A 20,384-nucleotide genomic window follows, 5' to 3' on the forward strand; every position below is an offset into this window, starting at 1 on the left:
CATGAGGATCCAATGTTCTTATAGACTAAACTGGAAAACATGGAAGCAATAGGAAACTGCACTGTAGAAAACTATCATTGAAAGAATAAACTTACCTGTAAAATAATAATTCAGGTGTGTTGAGGAAGGTCATAGCATATATATATAAATCTGTTAAATTTTAGATCTCAGACAAAAGGGCATGAGTAAATAAAAGAGTATATTGTACAGCAGTTGGGAAAGACAGACAAAAACACACCCTGAAAAGTACAATAGCAGGATCCTTCCTGAGATTTAAACCCAACGTGTCTTTTTTTCAACAAGAAACTTATGCCAAATTCATTGTATTCAATGTACAGTGCTGTACACTTCTACAAGAGGATATTGTACTAGATAACTACAGGCAAAATATTCTAAATAAATATCCTGCACAAAGTCCCTCCCTGAGAACATTTTTTGGGAAATGAGTTAACAGTCTGTGGCATGAATCACAAGATCAACACGTTTCAGTATTTTTCAGATATCCAGAGTTACAAAAATACAAATCAGAACAGCTGGTGTCTCCTGAGATCCCGAGGGACTCCTTCCACATGAAGGGCACTTTGCATGAGTGTTTCACACTTCAGTGACCTGGAGGTGTTTATAGGTCTGTAGGTTTACCACAGTATGACAGAGAGCTGAGTCTCAGTGACACAGAACTGCAGGAGACCATGAGTTTCATCTCCATCTTCATCTGGGCACTGATCTTCTGGGTTCAGGGTGAGAGGCAGTCTGTGGGTGAACTGCTTGATGATTCACTGATTTTCTATGTGTTCCTTATTATTTTAACACACAGGATCAATTTTTACTTTTGAATTGATTGCATTAATGCATTTGCTCATTAAAAGTGGTATTTATTTTTTTTGTCTAGGATCCATTGGACAGAAAACAGTGACTCAGAGTCCTCCGGTGAAATCGGCTCGTCCAGGAGACACAGTCACTCTAAAATGTAACCCCAGTACTTCGAGTGGTCTTGGTAGCAGCCTGTCCTGGTATCAGCAGAAAGATGGAACAGCTCCTAGACTCCTGATATACATAATAAGCAGCCGTGAGTCTGGAATCCCAGAGCGGTTCAGCGGTTCTGGATCTGGGACGGACTTCAGTCTGACCATCAGTGGAGTCCAGGCTGAGGATGCAGCCACATACTACTGTTTGGCGTATTATAGTGCACCAGACATCACACAGTGATAGAGAGCCGTACAAAAACCTCCCTCAGAAACACCACACAGCAACTGCATCACTGAACCAAGACCTGCCCTACAAACAGCTCTATCACTTTATGCTTCCTGATGAGCTCATCTGTTCTTCACGCTGTAGTTCCCTAGAAATAACCATGTTGATTTAAGAAATAAACTGATAGGAATGGTTTATTCATATATTACTTTGTACATGCAAAGAAATCTAAATTAATTTAGTGTCTATGAGTAAATGTACCCCCTTTCAAGGTATATGCTTCTGATAAAATGTTCAACCATCTGCACAAATACTTTAATATACCTACATAATTTTGAATGGATATGGTTTAGATATGGATGGATTTGTCTGTCATACCCTCCACCGCACCCCTAACAAAGATACCCAAGGCTAATCAGAACTTAAGAATGTAAGGTACCGAACCTTGGCCTTCCAGATTCTCACTAGAGACAACCAGCCTCTTTGCACACTCCAGCATCCTGAACCCAGTCCTCACTCTTCACTCATTTCCTCCCTGTTCCCCTGCCCACCTTCAAGACTGCCACGGTACAGAGCCATCGCTTTGTCCTTCAGGACCACGTATCTGGAGTCGCATCCCAGAATAACATGTGCCGATCGACCCAACCCTTTGCCTGTTCTCCGACCACGATACTTGCCTTGTTCCTCTGGCTGACAATAAAGATGTTGCACTTGGGTCCACCATCCTGTGTGTCGGCTCTCTGCCCGTGACAATGTCTTCGGCATGTGGTACCATTTACTATCAAATATTTTTTATTTATTTTCATTTTTATAGAGCACGCTTCTCACGCGGTGACACAGTGAAATAGTTAGTACATCCACTGAAAATCATTAATCTTAATTGCCAAAAAGAATTTTTCATATTTGTCCATTATGCAAAGGAGAAAAGAATCAGTGTATCTGAAATAAATCATTAGAGATACAGGTCAGTTCAACCTGGAGAATCATTGTAAAGGTTTACCCACAATAATTGAGTATCCCTTAATTAAATGAAATGGCCATTTTCATTTCAGAACTGCTTGTCCCATACGGGGTCTCGGGGAACCGGAGCAAACCTGGTAACACAGGGCACAAGGCCAGAGGGGGAGGGGACACACCCAGGACGGGACACCAGTCCGTCGCAAGGCACCCCAAGCGGGACTCGAAACCCAGACCCACTGGAGGGCAGGACTGTGGTCCAACCCACTGCGCCACCGCACCCCCAAAATGGTCATTTAATTACATGCAATTTAATCCGCAACTGAAGTGTCTTCCATGTTTGTGTATCCCTTATTTGGACTGGAATCTGAAAATGCAAACACAAGAAGTCTGCTTTGGGGTAGCCTGATGGCATAGCAGGTAGAGCACTGATGCCTCACAGGTGCTGGGCCATGGGTTCCAACACGGGTTTGAATTGGGCTTTGGCTATGTGGAGTTTTCCCTGAGTTCTCCTTCTGTTCAGATGGGTTTCCTCCCAGAGCCACGGTGTGTGTATTTGTGTATGAAAAAGTGTGCCCCTCTGATGCACTGACACCCCACTCAGGGTGAACAGGCTTCATACCCTGTGCTTGTAGGATAGGCCCCAGATCAGCTGAACCCTGCACAGGACAAGTGGTTATTAATAATGGATGGATTCAAGAAATCTCATAACAATCTGATTTCATCATACAAACTGTGGCAAAAAACCTCAACACATTACTGTTTGTGTCTTATACCCAGTTTTACTACAGTGCAGATCAGGAGAACTGGTCCCTCTTGAACTCCTCAGTGGCTTTTTGCATATGAATAACACTTTGCATGAACACGTCACACTTCACTGAACTGGAGCTGTTTAAAGGTCTGCATGTTTATCACAGTATGACAGAGAGTTGAGCTTCACTCACACAGAATTACAGGAGACCATGAGCTTCATCCTGATCTTCTTGTGGGCATTTGCCTTCAGCAGTCGAGGTGAGAGACAGTGTATTGATTGATGACTCAGGGATTTTTTTTAATGTATATATTTAAAATTTTTGCTCTGTATTTCTGTATAATTCAATTTTTCTCCAGTTTAATTTTTCATTTAATACCTCAGTAATTTTTTTCTTTGATTGGTTTAGGATCCAGTGGTCAGATCACAGTGACTCAGAGTCCTCCGGTGAAATCTGCTCGTCCAGGAGACACAGTCACTCTAAAATGTAACCCCAGTACTTCGAGTGGTCTTGGTAGCAGCCTGTATTGGTACCAGCAGAAAGATGGAACAGCTCCTAAACTCCTGATATACAAAATAAGCAGCCGTGAATCTGGAATCCCAGAGCGGTTCAGCGGCTCTGGATCTGGGACCGACTTCAGTCTGACCATCAGTGGAGTCCAGGCTGAGGATGCAGCCACATACTACTGTTTTGGTAATTTTTATGCTCCAAACCTCACACAGTGATAGAGAGCCATACAAAAACCTCCTTCAGTAACACCACACAGTAACTGCATCACTGAACCAAGACCTGTCCAACAAAGAGCTGCTCTTTCGCTGTGAAACTGATCTGTGTTTTTAACACAACAACAGCAGCACTCAGTCAGTGAAACGCAAACGTCCGGACAGGAGTCCGACACGGACGCGTGTTGCTGTTACGTCCAAACACGGATGAAAAGCAAAATGACCCCACATGCAGAGTGGCTTTAGAAGTGTACGGCGCAAACTGTAAAGTACTGGGTGAAGGTGAAATGATGAACGCAGAGCAGAGACACTCAGTCAAGGTATTCGCACAAAGGTGAAAAGCGAAACGCAGATCTGTGACTGGAACCCAGAGGCGTGACGAAATACCAGACTGGAACGCTGTGCCGGGACAGGAGAACAAAAGGCAAGAACAGAAAGGACGGGCACTCGGGACTGGAACATAAACACCTATGAAACAAACTGAGAAAAGAGGAAACTACAATGTACAATGGAAATGCTGATTAAGAAACTGCAACCCAGCATCCGCCGCTTGCTCCCTTTATACCTCAGCAAGTATCTAATTGTGAGCACAGGCACTTGGGTCTGGGTCAGAATCAGAATCAGCTTTATAGCCCAAGTATATCTGAGCATACAAGGAATTTGTTTCCGGTTTAGAGCAAACCTACAGTGCACATTTACACATACAGACTACATAAGCACGTACTGAACTAGACATAGACTAATGCAAACACAATTACCGATAATGCAGCAGACAATAACATAGTATAATGCAGACAGAACATAAAACCATGCAGACATAATACAACTAAATGACCAAGCATAGAAAAAAGCACGCGTTGACCTGTATCATAAAGTGACATTATAGTGCAGTGATTGTCAGTTATTTGGAGAACATATTGCACATGGGTATGATGTTACTCAAAAGATATAAACATATTGCACATGGATATGATATTGCACAAAAGATATAAGGAAACATATTGCACATGATATTGCACAAAAGATGTAAGAAAATACTGCACATGGGTGTAATGCTGAACAAGCAGGGTACAGTGGTAGTAAAAAGTCCAGTGAAGATTGAGGTTATAGGAGGGTATTTAGAATCTTTATGGCTTCCTGGAAAAAGCTGTTTTGGTGTCTGGTAGTTCTTGTTTTGATTAGTCTGTATCGCCTGCCCGAGGGAAGTAGGCTAAACAGACAGTGAGCAGGGTGTGAGGGGTCCCCTACGATTTTCTCAGCCCGTTTCCTGACACGGGACATGTACAGGTCCTGGAGGGAAGGGAGGTTGGTCCCGGTGATGCACTCTGTTGACTTAACCAGTCTGTGAAGGCGACGCTTGTCCAATTGGGTTGGCAGAGCTGAACCAGACTGTGATTGATGAACATAGTATGGATTCAGTGGTGGCCCTGTAAAATTGGCACAGCAGTTCCTTCAGCAGGTTGTGCTTCCTTAGTTGGCGGAGAAAGTACATCCTCTGCTGGGCTTTCTTTGTTATGGTAGTGATGTTCTTCTCCCATTTCAAGTGTTTGCAAATGGTAGTGCCAAGGAACTTGAAGGAATCAGTGCTGGACACAGTACAACCTTGGATAGTGTGTGGTGGCAGAGGAGAAGGTACTTTCTTAAAGTCAACTGTCATCTCCACTGTCTTACTGGTATTAAGTTCCAGGTTGTTGTGTCTGCACCACAAAGAAAGCCGGTCCACCTCCCGTCTGTATGCAGACTCATCGCAGTCCTTGATGAGTCCTATGACTGTAGTGTCATCAGCGAATTTCAGGATCTTAACTGATGAGTCTATGGAGGTGAGGTCGTTTGTGTATATTGAAAAGAGCAGAGGGGAGAGCACACATCCCAGAGGGGGCACCGGTGCTGAGTGTGCGAGTGCTAGATGTGAATATCCCCAGCTTCACCTGCTACTCTCTGTTGGTAAGGAAGCTTGTGATCCAGTTGCAGATGGATGTTGGCACAGAGAGCTGACTGAGTTTGTAGTGAAGGATGTCTGGAATGATTGTATTAAAGGCCAAACTGAAGTCCACAAAGAGGATTCCTGCGTATGTCTTTGTTGAGTCAAGGTGCTCCAGGATGTAGTGCAGCCCCATGTTCACAGCATCTTCCACAGACCTATTTGATCTGTAGGCAAACTGGAAGGGATCCAGCAGTGAGCCTGTGATGACCTTCAGATATACTAGCACCAGCCTCTCAAAGCACTTCATTGCTACAGAGGTAAGAGCCACTGGTCTGAAGTCATTCAGTCCCGAGATGCAAGTTTTTTTTGGAACAGGTATTATGGTGGAACGCTTGAAGCACGAGGGGACCATGCTTAGTTCCAACGATCTATTAAAGATCTGTGTAAAGATGAGGGCTAGCTGGCTCGCACAGGTTTTTAGGCAAGACGGAGACACCTGATCAGGGCCGGGGGCCTTCCTTGTCTTTAATCTTTTCAACAGACGCCTTACATCATCTTCACTGATCGTCAAAGTTGGATGGGAAGAATGGTGGCTGGGTGGAGACTGGGGAAGAGGTGTTGATGGCTGGTTTAATGGGCCCCTCACATCTGCAGTAGAAAAAATTCAGGTCTTCAGCCAATTGTTGGGTGTTGTCTGAGTGAGGGGATCATGCTCTGAAGATGGTGAGGACTTGTAGGCCTCTCAACACTGATGCCGGATCGTTAGCTGAGAATGTTTGTTTCAGCTTCTCGGAATAGCGTCGTTTAGCAGTTTTGATCTCTTTAGTTAGCATGTTTCTGGCTTTGTTGTATAATGACCTGTCTCCGCTCCTATAAGCTGCCTCTTTGTCCTTCCCTAGCTGCCTCAGTTTAGCAGTAAACCGAGTGGTGGTCGGGATGCATGTGTCTTCACAAAAGCTTATCTAAGAAGTAACAACATCAGTGAGTTCATCCAGGTGGTCAGCTGCTGCTTCAAATACACTCCAATCAGCGCAATCAAAGCAGTCCTGCAGAACCGACTTGGCTTCATCCGTCCATTTCTTCACTGTAGTGATTGTGGGTTTGGCGGATTTAAGTTTATGTTTGTATGTGGGGATTAGGTGAACCAGACAGTGGTCAGAGTAGCCGAGCGCAGTACGGGGAACAGAGTGGTAGGTGTCCTTTAAGACCGTGTAGCAGTGGTCCAGAGTGTTCTTCCCTCTTGTTGGGCACTTAATGTGCTGCCTGAATTTTGGGAGTTCAATATTTAGTTTTGCTCTGTTGAAGTCACCCAAAATGATGAGGAGTGAGTCCGAGTGGTTCTGCTCCATGCCTTGAATGCGGCTGCAAAGCAGATCAAGCAATTCACTCACACAGGCTTGCGGTGGAATGTAGACATTAATCATAATGAACGATGAAAACTCCCGTGGTGAATAGAAGGGTTTGCAGTTTATGAACAGTGCTTCCAGAGAGGGCTCACTCACTGTTTTTAAAACTGAAACATCAGTGCACCAATCCTTGTTTATGTAAAAGCAAACTCCACAGCCTTCAGACTTTCCTGTTTGCGCTGATATATCATCCGCGCGGTAAATCTGAAAGCCGGGTAGGTGGACCGCGCTGTCAGGCGTTAGGTCGGATGGCCATGTCTCCGTGAAGCAAAGTGCGGCAGATTGCGAGAAGTCCTTGTTGGTTTTGAGTAGCAGTAAGTGGCGCCTCCTCTGGCCTGTATGGGTATTACCCGTTGGAGTCGTGACACAGCCTACAGTGAATAGCTCTGAATATAAAATAGCAAGAAAAATTTTTTTCCTAATTAAAATGTTTGTTTATGGACACATTCTTAAAAAAATTTTTATATTTAACTGCAAAACCTAAGGCATGTGTTTTCCTTTTTAAAGTATTTTAATTACATGAACATTCATATGAATTTCAATCAATTCAGTCAGTTTTTTGGGGTCACAAGAGACTCATTACTACAGTAGCTCTGTCTTCTTTGTTTTTTTTAGTTTCTTTTTTGTGATATTTTGCATAGCTTTAGTATACTTTCTTTTGGTATTGGGAGCTTTAAATCTATTAATACTGAATCTACCTGTTATTGACCAACATTGCCCATCTAAAAACTATTACTGTTCACTGGAAAACTGAACAAACAAATATGTTTGTCTTGTGCCCGCAGGACAAAGCAAATTAAAGTAATTCATCCATCCATCCATCCATCCATCCATCCATCTTGCCCACTTGTCCTTCTAGGGTCATGGTGGCAACAAGGAGAGCAAGAGGCTCAGCCGCCCCTGACCCCCACAACTTCATCCAGCTCAGCCCGGCGGATCCCCGGCCGTTCCCAGGTCAACTATGAGATATAATCCCTCCAGAGGGTCCTGGGCCGACCTCGGGGCCTTGTCGCAGTTGGCCGTGCCTGGTATACCTCCAAAGGGAGGCACCCAGGGGGCATCCTTATGAGATGTCCAAACCACCTCATCTGGCTTCTCTCATACTCTCACTGAGAGAAGCCAGTTGAGAGAAATTCAAGTAATGAAGGTTTTAATTACTCTGTATTGTAAACTCTGGAGAAAATTGTCAGTCAACTGCTTTAACTTTTATGATAACATAATTTTTATGATTACAGATCAAACTGGGCAGTAAATCAGAGAATAAAATAAAATTTTTAGCACTAGAAACTAACAGCTAATCAAAATAATGAACTTCCAGATTTTTTAAAAGCACTTGCATCTAATATAATTGTTTTCCACATAAATTTACAGTATGATAACCATAAAACACATTCTAAGAAATGTGTTTTGAAAAGACAACTGAGTCAACCAAAGCACACAATAAATCCATAATGTGGTACCATGGTAAAGTTATTCCGTGTTACAGCCCAGGGTATATCTCATCCAGGATGTGGCCTCAGAGTGGCGGTAATGTGTGGATTTGAAGCTTTTATTACTTCTATCCCCAATAATTGAAGGCTTACATGAGGTACATGGCATCATTTTAAAGGCAGTTTAAAATACTCGGTTTATTTGCTTCCCGAACTATTGAGTCATTGTAAAGAAAGAAATCTATTGGCTCCAAAACATAAAACAGAAAATTAAATGGAAAATTTTAAGGAGATAAAACTCCAAATGTGAAAAGCACAAACACATCAGACACACCCAACAGTTTGCAAAAATCCCTCAGTTTCACTTCTCAAGCCTGTTTCTCAAAGAGCATCTCCATGAGGGTTTTAACTGCTGCATTTTGTGCTTTTTCCCTCCGAAAGAGACCTTCTCATGTGTGGCCATCAGTCAAGGAAATGGGCTGTGACCCAATGTACAACCTGTCACATATCTTATTACATAGTTTATGACCATCTGAAAGTGTGTAAAACTTATAGATACAGCTTGGTGAGATGTGTTAACAGCCCCTCATCAGGATGAAAGCCCAGCACCATTAGAAATGTAATTTCAGTAATGTTATTCAGGTCAATTTTGCAAATATTATTAAGGAAAAATGGTTCATATGTGGTGTTTGTTCATTCTATAATTTTATGACTTCACAGATTTGATCTAATGCAATACACAAAGTCACTGGTTCATGCACATTATTTGCACGGTTCTGTTTGTGACCAGTGCACAACCCACTACCCAGATTAAATTTGTGCTTCAATAAACACAATATTGTTACAAGTGTACAGAAGAGAAGAGCTGGTGCTTCTTGTTGCCGAGGGACTCTTTGCATATGAAGGACACTTTGCATGAGTGTTTCACACTTCACTGACTTGGAGGTGTTTATAGGTCTCGAGGTTGATGTCCTCAGTGATACAGAACCAGAGCAGACCATGGGTTTCATCTTCATCGTCTTCTTGGCGTTCGCCTTCTGCAGTCGGGGTGAGAAAGTCGATCATCTAACTAGCTTACGTTTTAATGGATTGATAAATATTCAACACTTTTTGCTTCAACCTTTTGTGTTTAATTCTAAGGCTGTTATGTTTTTTCGTTTATTACTTCAACATATTTGTTCTGTGATTTTCTATTTCACTGCTTTAGGATCCAGTGGGCAGAAAACAGTGACTCAGAGTCCTCCAGTGAAATCGGCTCGTCCAGGAGACACAGTCACTCTAAAATGTAACCCCAGTACTTCGAGTGGTCTTGGTAGTGACCTGTCCTGGTATCAGCAGAAAGATGGAACAGCTCCTAGACTCCTGATATACAAAATAAGCAGCCGTGAGTCTGGGATCCCAGAGCGGTTCAGCGGCTCTGGATCTGGGACTGACTTCAGTCTGACCATCAGTGGAGTCCAGGCTGAGGATGCAGCCACATACTACTGTTTTGCTAATTATGGCGCACCAGACAACACACAGTGATAGAGAGCCGTACAAAAACTCCCTCAGTAACACCACACAGTAACTGCATCACTGAACCAAGACATGCCTGAGAAGTAATTGCTCTTTCGCTGTGACCTCGTCTGTTCTTAAGAGTGTAACACTGTACAACAACCATGGTAATGTGACAGACCTGGGTTTGTCTGGGTCAGAAAGTGACCAGGACTGAAACAGTGATGTGTGATGTCATGTGTGAACTTAAAATATTTATTACTTATGTGACCCAGAAATGAAGTGTCACTTAGGCCCCAAACTCCAGACCTGAACAGTACAAAAATTAAACAAAAAAGACAATAATCTCAATCCAACCATCCAATTTTTTTCCAAATCCTGCTCTGATCTCACTCCTGAGGACAATTTTTAAAGATGCCTTTTTGAGAGTTAAACAGCTGCACCTTGTACTTTTGTGCAATGAAGTCCTCCTGAGGTGCAGCTTTCAGCCAAGGAGATGGACTGTGTCCTAATGTTCAACCTGTAATATATCTCTTAGTGGTTTATGACCACATAACTGAATGTGAACAAACTTTCAGATTTTTTTCTTGACTGACCTCCTATCAGAATTAAAAAGCAGCAGTAGTAAAATACATTTATTAATTGAAGCAATACTTGAATCAACACACACACACACACACACACATTTCCAGAACCGCTTGTCCCATACGGGGTCACGGGGAACCGGAGCCTACCCGGCAACACAGGGCGTAAGGGGAAGGGACACACCGAGGACGGGACGCCAGTCCGTCGCAAGGCACCCCAAGCGGGACTCGAACCCCAGACCCACCGGGGAGCAGGACTGTGGTCCAACCCACTGCACCGCCGCACCCCCTGTACACTCAAAACAGTGCGTACAATTTGGACTTAGATCAAGAAATTTGTTGGCTCTAATCACCAAATAAAGGGTGGGATATTTAAAATTTTGTTGCCTCAGTTCTTACAATATCAACTAGTGAAGTGCAAGAAATTTAAGCTGCTTTGTAGAACATATCCTGATATAAACATATTTACTATGTATTTTATGGGAGGCGACATTGACTTTGACCACTCATTAATAAAAGTGCAGCGGGGATGTAGTGGTTAGTGCTTCTGTCTTCTACTCAAAGGGCCCATGATGGAGTCCTCGTCCTGCTGTACTATGGTGTAAAAATAACCGAGTTCCATAAATGGGTAAATCATTACAAGCTGCTCTAGTGAAAGGTGCCATCTGAATAATCATATTGATATTCTGCTCATAGTCACTCCAGAAGAAACAACCCCAGCACTTCAACTACTTTCAGAATTAATCTGATATCCAGCATTACTAAAAACATGAGAAAAAGTGCTGTCCCTTGATATCCTCAATGGCTTTTTGCATATGATGGACACTTTGCATGAGTGTTTAACACTTGACTGACCTGGAGATGTTTATAGGTCTCGAGGTTGATGTCTGCATAATTGAGAGTTGAGCCTTAGTAACATAAGAACTGCAGGACATAATGATTTTTATCCTCATCTTCATGTTGGTGTTTACCTTCTGCTCCAAGGAAAGTCTGTGGATAAACCGGTTAAAGATCTGGTTAAACGAGTCTCTGTGGTGTTATGTCCTGTATTTTCATTTTGTTGTTTTGTCTTTACGGGGGTGCGGTGGCGCAGTGGGTTGGACCACAGTCCTGCTCTCTGGTGGGTCTGGGGTTTGAGTCCTGCTTGGGGTGCCTTGCGATGGACTGGTGTCCTGTCCTGGGTGTGTCCCCTCCCCCTCCGGCCTTATGCCCTGTGTTACCGGGTTGGCTCTGGTTCCCTGTAACCCTGTATGGGACAAGCAGTTCTGAAAGTGTGTGTGTGTGTGTGTGTGTGTGTGTGATCACTTTTTTCTTGTAGAACACACACAGTGTGAAACTGCTTGTCCCGAGCGGGGTGGCAGCGAACTGGAGCCTAACCCAGCAACAGAGGATGCAAGGCAGGAGGGGGAGTGGACACACCCAAGAGGGGATGCCAGGCCACCTTTCTTGTACTGTTTTAATGTATTTTTCTAATAATAAATTGTGAGCTTTGAGTGGTTTAGGATCCAATGGTCAGATCACAGTGACTCAGGGTCCTCCACTGAAATCCACTTGTCCAGGAGACACAGTGACTCTAAGCTGTAAAACAAGCACCTCCAGTGGTCTTGGTAGCCACCTGTACTGGTACCAGCAGAAAGATGGAGAAGGTAAACTCCTAATATATGGCATAAACAACCGTTTCTCTGGGACCCCAGAGCAGTTCAGTAGTTCTGGATCTGGGACTGACTTCAGTGTGACCATCAGTGGAGTCCAGGCTGAGGATGCAGCCACATATTACTGTCTGGCGCTTTATGGCGCACCAGACAACACACAGTGATAGAGAGCCGTACAAAAACCTCAGTCAATAACACCACACAGTAACTGCATCACTAAACCAAGACCTGTCCTACAAACAGCTCCTTTTTCACTCAGAGATTCATTGTTCTAAGACTACAATCTTCTGGGCTAAACTGTACAGGACAAGATATATATCTAAATACAGTATATAACTTTAATTGCTGTAAATTCAACATTTATTCATTCTCCAAGAAAATACATCATGTCCAAATGTGCTGAAGAAATCTCAAAATCAATCACTAGCGATTAATTATTCAACATCGCTAGGGGTGTATATGGTTAGTATTACGTGTGCATGTTTATTAAAAAAAATTAAAAAGTTGATTACTATCATAAGACCTATATTATTTTCATGTGTTGGTTGTTCCTAAGAATCTCTTAGGTGTCTAAAATTGCTCTTCTTCCATAATAAACCCAGTTGATTGATGTATTTACTCACCGAAAATTAAGTCTGGGTGACGTTCCACCTTATGCTGTTCACACACGCACCAGGTTCAGCACCTCTTCTTTACTGCCCAACTGCTGGTCTTGTGTGCCAGCATGTCCTTCCTTTGTTTGTGCTGCTCAAACCCACCAGGAGCAGTAAAACAATGGACATCCTTATCAGGGCCAGCAGCTGACCCCCTATATACATAGCAGTAGAATACCAATGCAGGGTGCGCAGCCACTGGTATTTGGGACCGCCTGGGTTTATTTTTCTCCCCTTTCATGTTGATTTTTATTGGAATATCTATTTTTGTCAGATTGCTTACTCTAATGTCATTTAAAGCATCATCCAAAGAAGAAAAAAATGCAAGCAAACGGACGATTCAGGTGTTTAGAGGAAGGCTTTATATTTAAACCTTTTAAATTTTATCTCTCACTCTAAAGGTGATAAATGAATATGTGTGTCCACATTTATATAATAGAATATTGAGAAATACAAATGACAGTTTTACAATTTATACATCTAGATGTTGTGCAGCACTGGGGAATAACAGGAAAAAATACACTCCGAAAAGTACAATAGAAGGGCCCTTCCTGAGACTTAAACACAAAGTGTATGTTTTCAACAAGAAACTTTTGTCTCCAGTTCATTAGAGTCCATTTCCATATGAAGGACACTTTGCATGAGTGTTTCACACTTCAGTGACCTGGAGGTGTTTATAGGTCTGTAGGTTTACCGCAGTATGACAGAGAGCTGAGTCTCAGTGACACAGAACTGCAGGAGACCATGAGTTTCATCTCCATCTTCATCTGGGCACTGATCTTCTGGGTTCAGGGTGAGAGGCAGTCTGTGGATGAACTGCTTGATGATTCATTGATTTCCTATGTGTTCCTTATTATTTTAACACACAGGATCAATTTTTACTTTTGAATTGATTGCATTAATGCATTTGCTCATTAAAAGTGGTATTTTTTTTTTTTTTTGTCTAGGATCCATTGGACAGAAAACAGTGACTCAGAGTCCTCCAGTGAAATCTGCTCGTCCAGGAGACACAGTCACTCTAAAATGTAACCCCAGTACTTCGAGTGGTCTTGGTAGTGACCTGTACTGGTACCAGCAGAAAGATGGAACAGCTCCTAAACTCCTGATATACAGAGTAAGCAGCCGTGAGTCTGGAATCCCAGAGCGGTTCAGCGGCTCTGGATCTGGGACTGACTTCAGTCTGACCATCAGTGGAGTCCAGGCTGAAGATGCAGCCACATACTACTGTTTTGCTAATTTTGGTCGACCAGACTACACACAGTGATAGAGAGCCGTACAAAAACCTCCCTCAGTAACACCACACAGAATCTGCATCCCTGAACCAAGATCTGCCCTAAAAACAGTTGCTTTTTTTTACTGGAAAGTTCACTCTTAAGACTACAGTCTCCTGCAGACATCAAACTTCAAGATACACTATATAAAATAAATTCAGCTGAATTCTTGTAGAAGTCAGACTGGCAGTGACCTTCACCCCATGTTTCAATGTTTGGGGAAAGCATGTGTGACTGAAATAACCTAAGTGAAGCTGGGTTGCATCACAATCTATACTATGCTTCTGCAGCTCTTATATAATATGACTTATAGATTAAAATTTTATATAGCTGGATGCTGTGGTTTAGCCAGGAAACAGCAACACCCACGTTCTTTTTTTGACGCAAACCCCAAATATCTTCACTTAACTAGTTCAATAAAAATATTAAAAAATGGCGCATCGCAGGAGAACCATCTTGTTACTGATCACTGAATTCAGGAACACCAGACAGGAGCTGTAAACAGGCTGAAGTGTAAACTCTGTACATACAAAGTAGAACGAAATCAGTCCTGCACCTTTCCTGAAGCTGCCACCTTACAAACAGCAGGACTGATTTCCTGTTCTCGGGTCACTCAAGTCATTTGTACTTTCACTCTGCAAAAATTATAGATTTACGTTTTTTCATTTCACAGACACTTTTCACCAAAGCAACATACAACGATTAAACATTTCGGTATATTTTACATATTTAGAGTTACTGCGATACAAATGACAAAATCATGCGCCTCTTGAGCTCCTGAGAAACTCTTTGCATATGAAGGACACTTCGCATGAGTATTTCACACTTCGGTGACCTGAAGGTATTTATAGGCCCGTAGTTTCATATTCTCATTACAAAGGAGACCATGGATTTCAGCCTCATCTTCATCTTGGCACTGGCCTTCTGCAGTCAGGGTGAGCGACTCTACTCATGAATTGCTTATTTTCTTATACGCTGCATTTTTTGTTTTGACTGGAATTTTTGTCGGTGTTTTCCTTTGTTTTTTGTTGAACTTTTTTCAAGTATTACTAAAGATGCTCATGACAACATCCTGTGATTTCATTTTTTTAGGGTGCAGTGGTCAGATCATTGTGACTCAAAGTCCTCCAGTGAAATCTGCTCATCCAGGAGACACAGTCACTGTAAACTGTAACCCCAGTACTTCGAGTAACCTAGGTGATGATGTGTCCTGGTACCAATTTAAAACTGGAGTCCTTCCTAAGCTTCTGATACATGACACCAGCAGCCGTGAGTCTGGGACCCCAGAGCGATTCATTGGTTCTGGATCTGGGACTGACTTCAGTCTGACCATCAGTCCAGGTTGAGTCCAGGTTGAGGATGCAGCCACATACTACTGTTTATGTGACTTTGGAAGAAGAGGAAGGACACGGTAATACAAACCAGTACAAAAACATATCAGGATTACAAGGCACGTTCCCGTACTGTGGACCTAAGACTTGTTGCAAGAACTGAGCTGCACGGGCTTTTTAGCAGTATGAGCAACGTTGGGAGGATGACTTCAAGAAAACAAGGATTTTTTTTTTTTTCAGTTCCTATTTGTGGAAACTATAAATCCTGTTTGCCTTTATGTAGGATTACTCTGTTACCACAATTGGATGCTAATGTCAAAATGGAGTACACCCACTGGATTTTCATCCGTACAACTCAATGTTGAGGTAAGTCAAATGGATTTTTGCTAGAAGTGCTCCTCTTGGCTCTGCAAAGAATGTACATTTAACTGTTCAGCGGTGAGAAAAGAAGAGAAAAATAAATTGCCAAAAAAATACATAAACATATACACTTAAATTACATTGTTGTGGATTGAGCGCTTTTTGTTGAAAGGCAAAGAATAAATAATTAGAACAAATCATATTAAGTACATTGTTCAAAGGTTCATCAAGAAGAGTGGCAGGGCCATGCCTTAGCGGGAGTGTACTATGCTATCTGCTGCCCACAGACATCTATGGCTTCTATCATAGGAGGTACAGGCTTCCAGGTAGAGTTATTCTGGGGTGAAAGGAGAGAAGGGTGCTCAGTTGGAGACCCACAGAGAGAAGTAGAGTGAGATCAACAAGTAGGGACAACGAGAGAAGAGAGATGAATGCCTGCTTAGAGAAACAGACAATGCCACAGTCGGTGGAGAAGTGACCCTTCATTTTCATTGCCACTTTATAGAAACATTACCATTTAACCCCAAAAACCTGTTTTCCATAAAATGACTTTATCATCATGTAGTGTTCATGTTTGAACTTGGTTGAGGACATGCCAAAGATCAATTGTAAATAATTTGTTATAAATGCTGTATGGGCATTTTTATCTTTTGATGGCAAGCATTTTTAAATTTTAAGATTTCCTTGGCAATAGTGTATGCATAATTATTTCTACCACTCTTATATTTTCATATTGTAATAAAAGACCGACAGGCTAGCATGTAGATGTCAGACAGAAAAACATATAAAGGAAATGTAACACAGAAACTCAGAGAACGTGGTGGTTTGAGGACCGGGGGTGTAACTGGCAAGTTTTTGTACAGCCACCTGGTCTGTCTGAAGCACTGTGTTCATATTCGGTGGCGGCACCAAACTCGAAGTTGGAGGTAAGTTTCTGCTTTCCTTTATTGCAAAAGCTCTAGAAATGTTGCCAGAAAGAGATGAAAAACAGCATAATTGAATTTGGTTTTAACCAGAATAGTAGAAATGCTGTAATTTTCTGTCCTTGCTGAACTGGATCAGATATATGCCACCGAAAGGCAGTATTTCAGTCTAAACATTTATGTTTGTATATCCTTAGCACTAATTAAAAATTTTTAATGACTTATTTCAGAATATTTTTCTGTACTATTGATTCCTGTGTATTTTTTATGTTGAAAAAATCGTATCAAAAGTCAGTATATTATTTACAAATTGGTATGCTTTAGGAGAGATTGTCTGAGTGTTATAAATCCTATATTAGCACTGTGTAAATGTGTAAAATCAAGATTTTACACAGAACTGCACCCTCAAGTATTTACACTAAACCCTGGTAACTACAGATATAACAAAATCGATTGAATTACTTTGTTATCCTTTTAAAAATATAAATTATGTCATTATGCAAAATGCAATGTAATTTTTATTTCTATTTATTCAGCAACAATGCTCCTCTGTGTAAGAATTTTCATTGATATGTAAAATAAATAACCTGCAGGTTTTGTCCTAAGTCTTTCTATTCTGTTGGAGAAAAAGGATTTTCAGTTCAGAAAACTGATCAATACAGAGTTATTGAAAAGACTGTTCATTCTGTCTTTATTATATCAACACCTCAGACAATTAAACTTCACCTCGGAAACTTGTTCAGTTAAATCTGAAGTTTATCTTCTAATTGAGAACAGTCAGTAGCGCAGCCTTTTGGGTTAGTGGCTGGAAGAACTTGGGTTCAAATCCCTACCTCTACTGACGTACATTTCATAAAAGTTTGGTCCCTGGATTAATACAGTAAGAAAACTCAGCAGCATACACGTGCGCATAATTGTGAGTAGCTTCATATACGAAACATCACAAGCAGCTTGGACAAAAGCATCAGCTTCTGAAAAGTAAATATCCATCAACCCTGCTTATGCTTTGCCTGAATATTTTTTCATGTGTTACATAGTAATGAGGCATTAGATTGTAACATCAGTTATTAGTCATCGCTGGATATATCCAGGAACGTTTTTGTGTGTTCTGATCTAATGGCCCTCTGTTATTTCTGCCAGTCGATCAACCCCCGACCCTCACTGTCCTGCCCCCTTCGAGTGAGGAGATCTCCAAAGGATCTAATGCCAAGGTGACGTGCCTGGCCAACAACGGCTACCCCTCCGGCTGGACGCTGAGCTGGAAAGTGGACAACAAGAATGCCGAGGCGTCAGCGGTAGCCAATAGTGCAGGGCTTCTTCAGCAGGATGGCAAGTACAGCTGGAGCAGCACCCTGACCCTTTCTACTACTGAATGGAACAAGGGGGTGCCCGTCACCTGTGAGGCCACTTTCGGCTCCCATACCCCCGTCAAAGGGATGCTGAAGAGCTCCGACTGCTCGCTCTAACCTTAGCAGTGAACCTGAAATGAATCCCAAACGTCCCAAACTGTGACCACCCCCCCTCTCCCCAAGAGTGAGCAAGGAGCTACCAGCTAAGGTCCTCTGCTCTTTCCCCATAAACATGTCTCTGTGTCCTGTTGCTAGTGGTAATGTGTGTCTGGTTGCTTGCAAGCATAGTCTTTAGTCTGGAGTCTGCATCTGTTTCTTATTCCATGCCAAATATGTAATCAGTCTGCTGTTGTATGAGCTGGTCCCACAGACATTGTCAGCTGAGAAAAAAAATCAAAAATAAAGATTGTTTTCTGCCACACTTGTTTTCGTTGTGCTGATTGTTAAATGGGAACGGGCGTTAAGTCCTCCTTTAAGACCATTTTTTAAAGCACCAAACCATGTATTAGCAATAAAAGTGCACACTCTTCCACACTGGGTCCAACTGAGAATGGTAAACCACAAAGCAGCATCTTCCCTTCCAGTAAATCATGAAATTGCACTAGTGCTGAAATATTCTTAATACCTCGGGAGTAGCAAAACTAAATAAATTCTTTCTTGCTGGCAATTTCTTATGTCTCAACATATTTATTAAGGCTTTTTTAAAAAATTAGCAGTGGCTGTAGAGTGTGTTTAACTTCTCTCTCTGCGAATTCACTGCTCTCTCACTGTGAGCCACCTTCCACTCCATATTCACTCAGTGTGGAAACAATGCAATAAGGGACACACTCTGACTGGTCCAGGAACAGTGTGTGTGTACACAGTGGTCTTCATTTTTTCTAATAGTGGAATTCCTTTTATATAAACAACATTTCGGGGGGGGGGGCGCAGTCCTGCTCTCCGGTGGGTCTGGGGTTCGAGTCCCGCTTGGGGTGCCTTGCGACGGACTGGTGTCCTGTCCTGGGTGTGTCCCCTCCCCCTCCAGCCTTATGCCCTGTGTTACGGGGTTAGGCTTCGGTTCCCTGCAACCCTATATGGGACAAGCGGTTCTGCAACTGTGTGTGTGTGTGTGTGTGTGTGTGTGTGTGTGTAAACAATATTTCCCATATGAGCACGATGGAAAAAATGCATTAAGGCATGTGGTGAAAATACCATTTCCAGAAGAACACACTTGATATTATCACGACCTTTTGTAAGGCAGTATTAGCCAGGCATGTGTTTAATCTCAGGGGCGCGGAAGCGCAGTGGTGCAATGGGTTGGACTGGGTCCTACTCTCTGGTGGGTCTGGGGTTTGAGTCCCGCTTGGGGTGCCTTGCAGCAGACTGGCATCCCTTCCTGGGTGTGTCCCCTCTCCCTCCGGCCTTACGCCCCGTGTTGCCGGGTAGGCTCCGGTTCCCCGCGACCCCCTATGGGACAAGCTGTTCAGAAAGTGCGTGTGTGTTGGATCTCCAAAACTTGGCAATTAACTACTAGCAAATGATTGAAATCTGAGTATTGCTGGTATGGTTTTCTGCTGATTACTTTGTTGGAAATAGAAATTATACACTGACATTATAAGCTAATCAGAGCAAGTGCATTGAGTTTCCAGGAGAGGTTGCCCTGTCCCCATTTTGCCTGACAAAGTTCTTATAGAATAGTTGAGAGGAAGCCAAGAACATTAATAGTCTGTTTTGATAAGTCTATCAATACAGAATGCGGAATTAACAAAAGCTTTTTGTCAGTAGAGGAATTTACTCTCTCTCACTTCCGCTCACTGCTTCTCACCACCCCACCAGGGAACCGGTTCAACACCTGGCGAAACTCGTATTCTATTCTTGGTGTCACTGTGTTGCACCCAACCTTAACCAGGCAAATGAGTCACGGCTTTTCAGAATCCGCTCAACAGCCAAAAATTTTCCGTGCCCAAAAATCCCCACAGACATGAGACAGATGTATGCGGTACAATTTTGCATACCATAGATAAAAGTCTCAAACTGTCAGTTTCTCTATTGATAATAATATAAAAACGTTGCCGGTGTGTGTGTGTGTGTGTGTGTGTGTGTGTGTGTGTGTGTGTGTGTGGTTCAATAGTAAAACAGCTGCACAAGGTGTTTTGTACCTTTAAAAAAACAAAAATGCAGATTTTTGTCTATGATGTAAGATTTTATCATTTTGCTTTGTGCTGTCTTCATAGTTTAAACAATTATTTATTCCATTAAGTGATTCTTTTAAAAAAAGGACAGTGTTTGATTTTTACACTAAGGTACTTGCAGTTATTTACCCACTTATATAGTTGGGTAATTTTTTTTACTGCAACAGTTCAGGGTAATTACTTTGTAATGAATTTGTATACTAAGGTAGTTATA

General features: G+C 42.3%; 1 gene segment (V, D, J or C); it reads left to right on the forward strand.

Moving 5' to 3' along the window:
* The first annotated feature begins 668 nt into the window (after positions 1 to 668).
* On the forward strand, positions 669 to 18,415 carry LOC108930910 (Ig kappa chain V-III region MOPC 63-like). The segment is given in 4 exon segments: positions 669 to 738; positions 3,309 to 3,614; positions 16,618 to 16,653; positions 17,791 to 18,415. Coding segments are annotated over 4 exon segments (717 nt in total).
* The last annotated feature ends 1,969 nt before the right edge of the window (positions 18,416 to 20,384 follow it).

Source organism: Scleropages formosus, chromosome 5 (assembly GCF_900964775.1).
Source record: "Scleropages formosus chromosome 5, fSclFor1.1, whole genome shotgun sequence".
NCBI classification, from domain to species: domain Eukaryota; kingdom Metazoa; phylum Chordata; class Actinopteri; order Osteoglossiformes; family Osteoglossidae; genus Scleropages; species Scleropages formosus.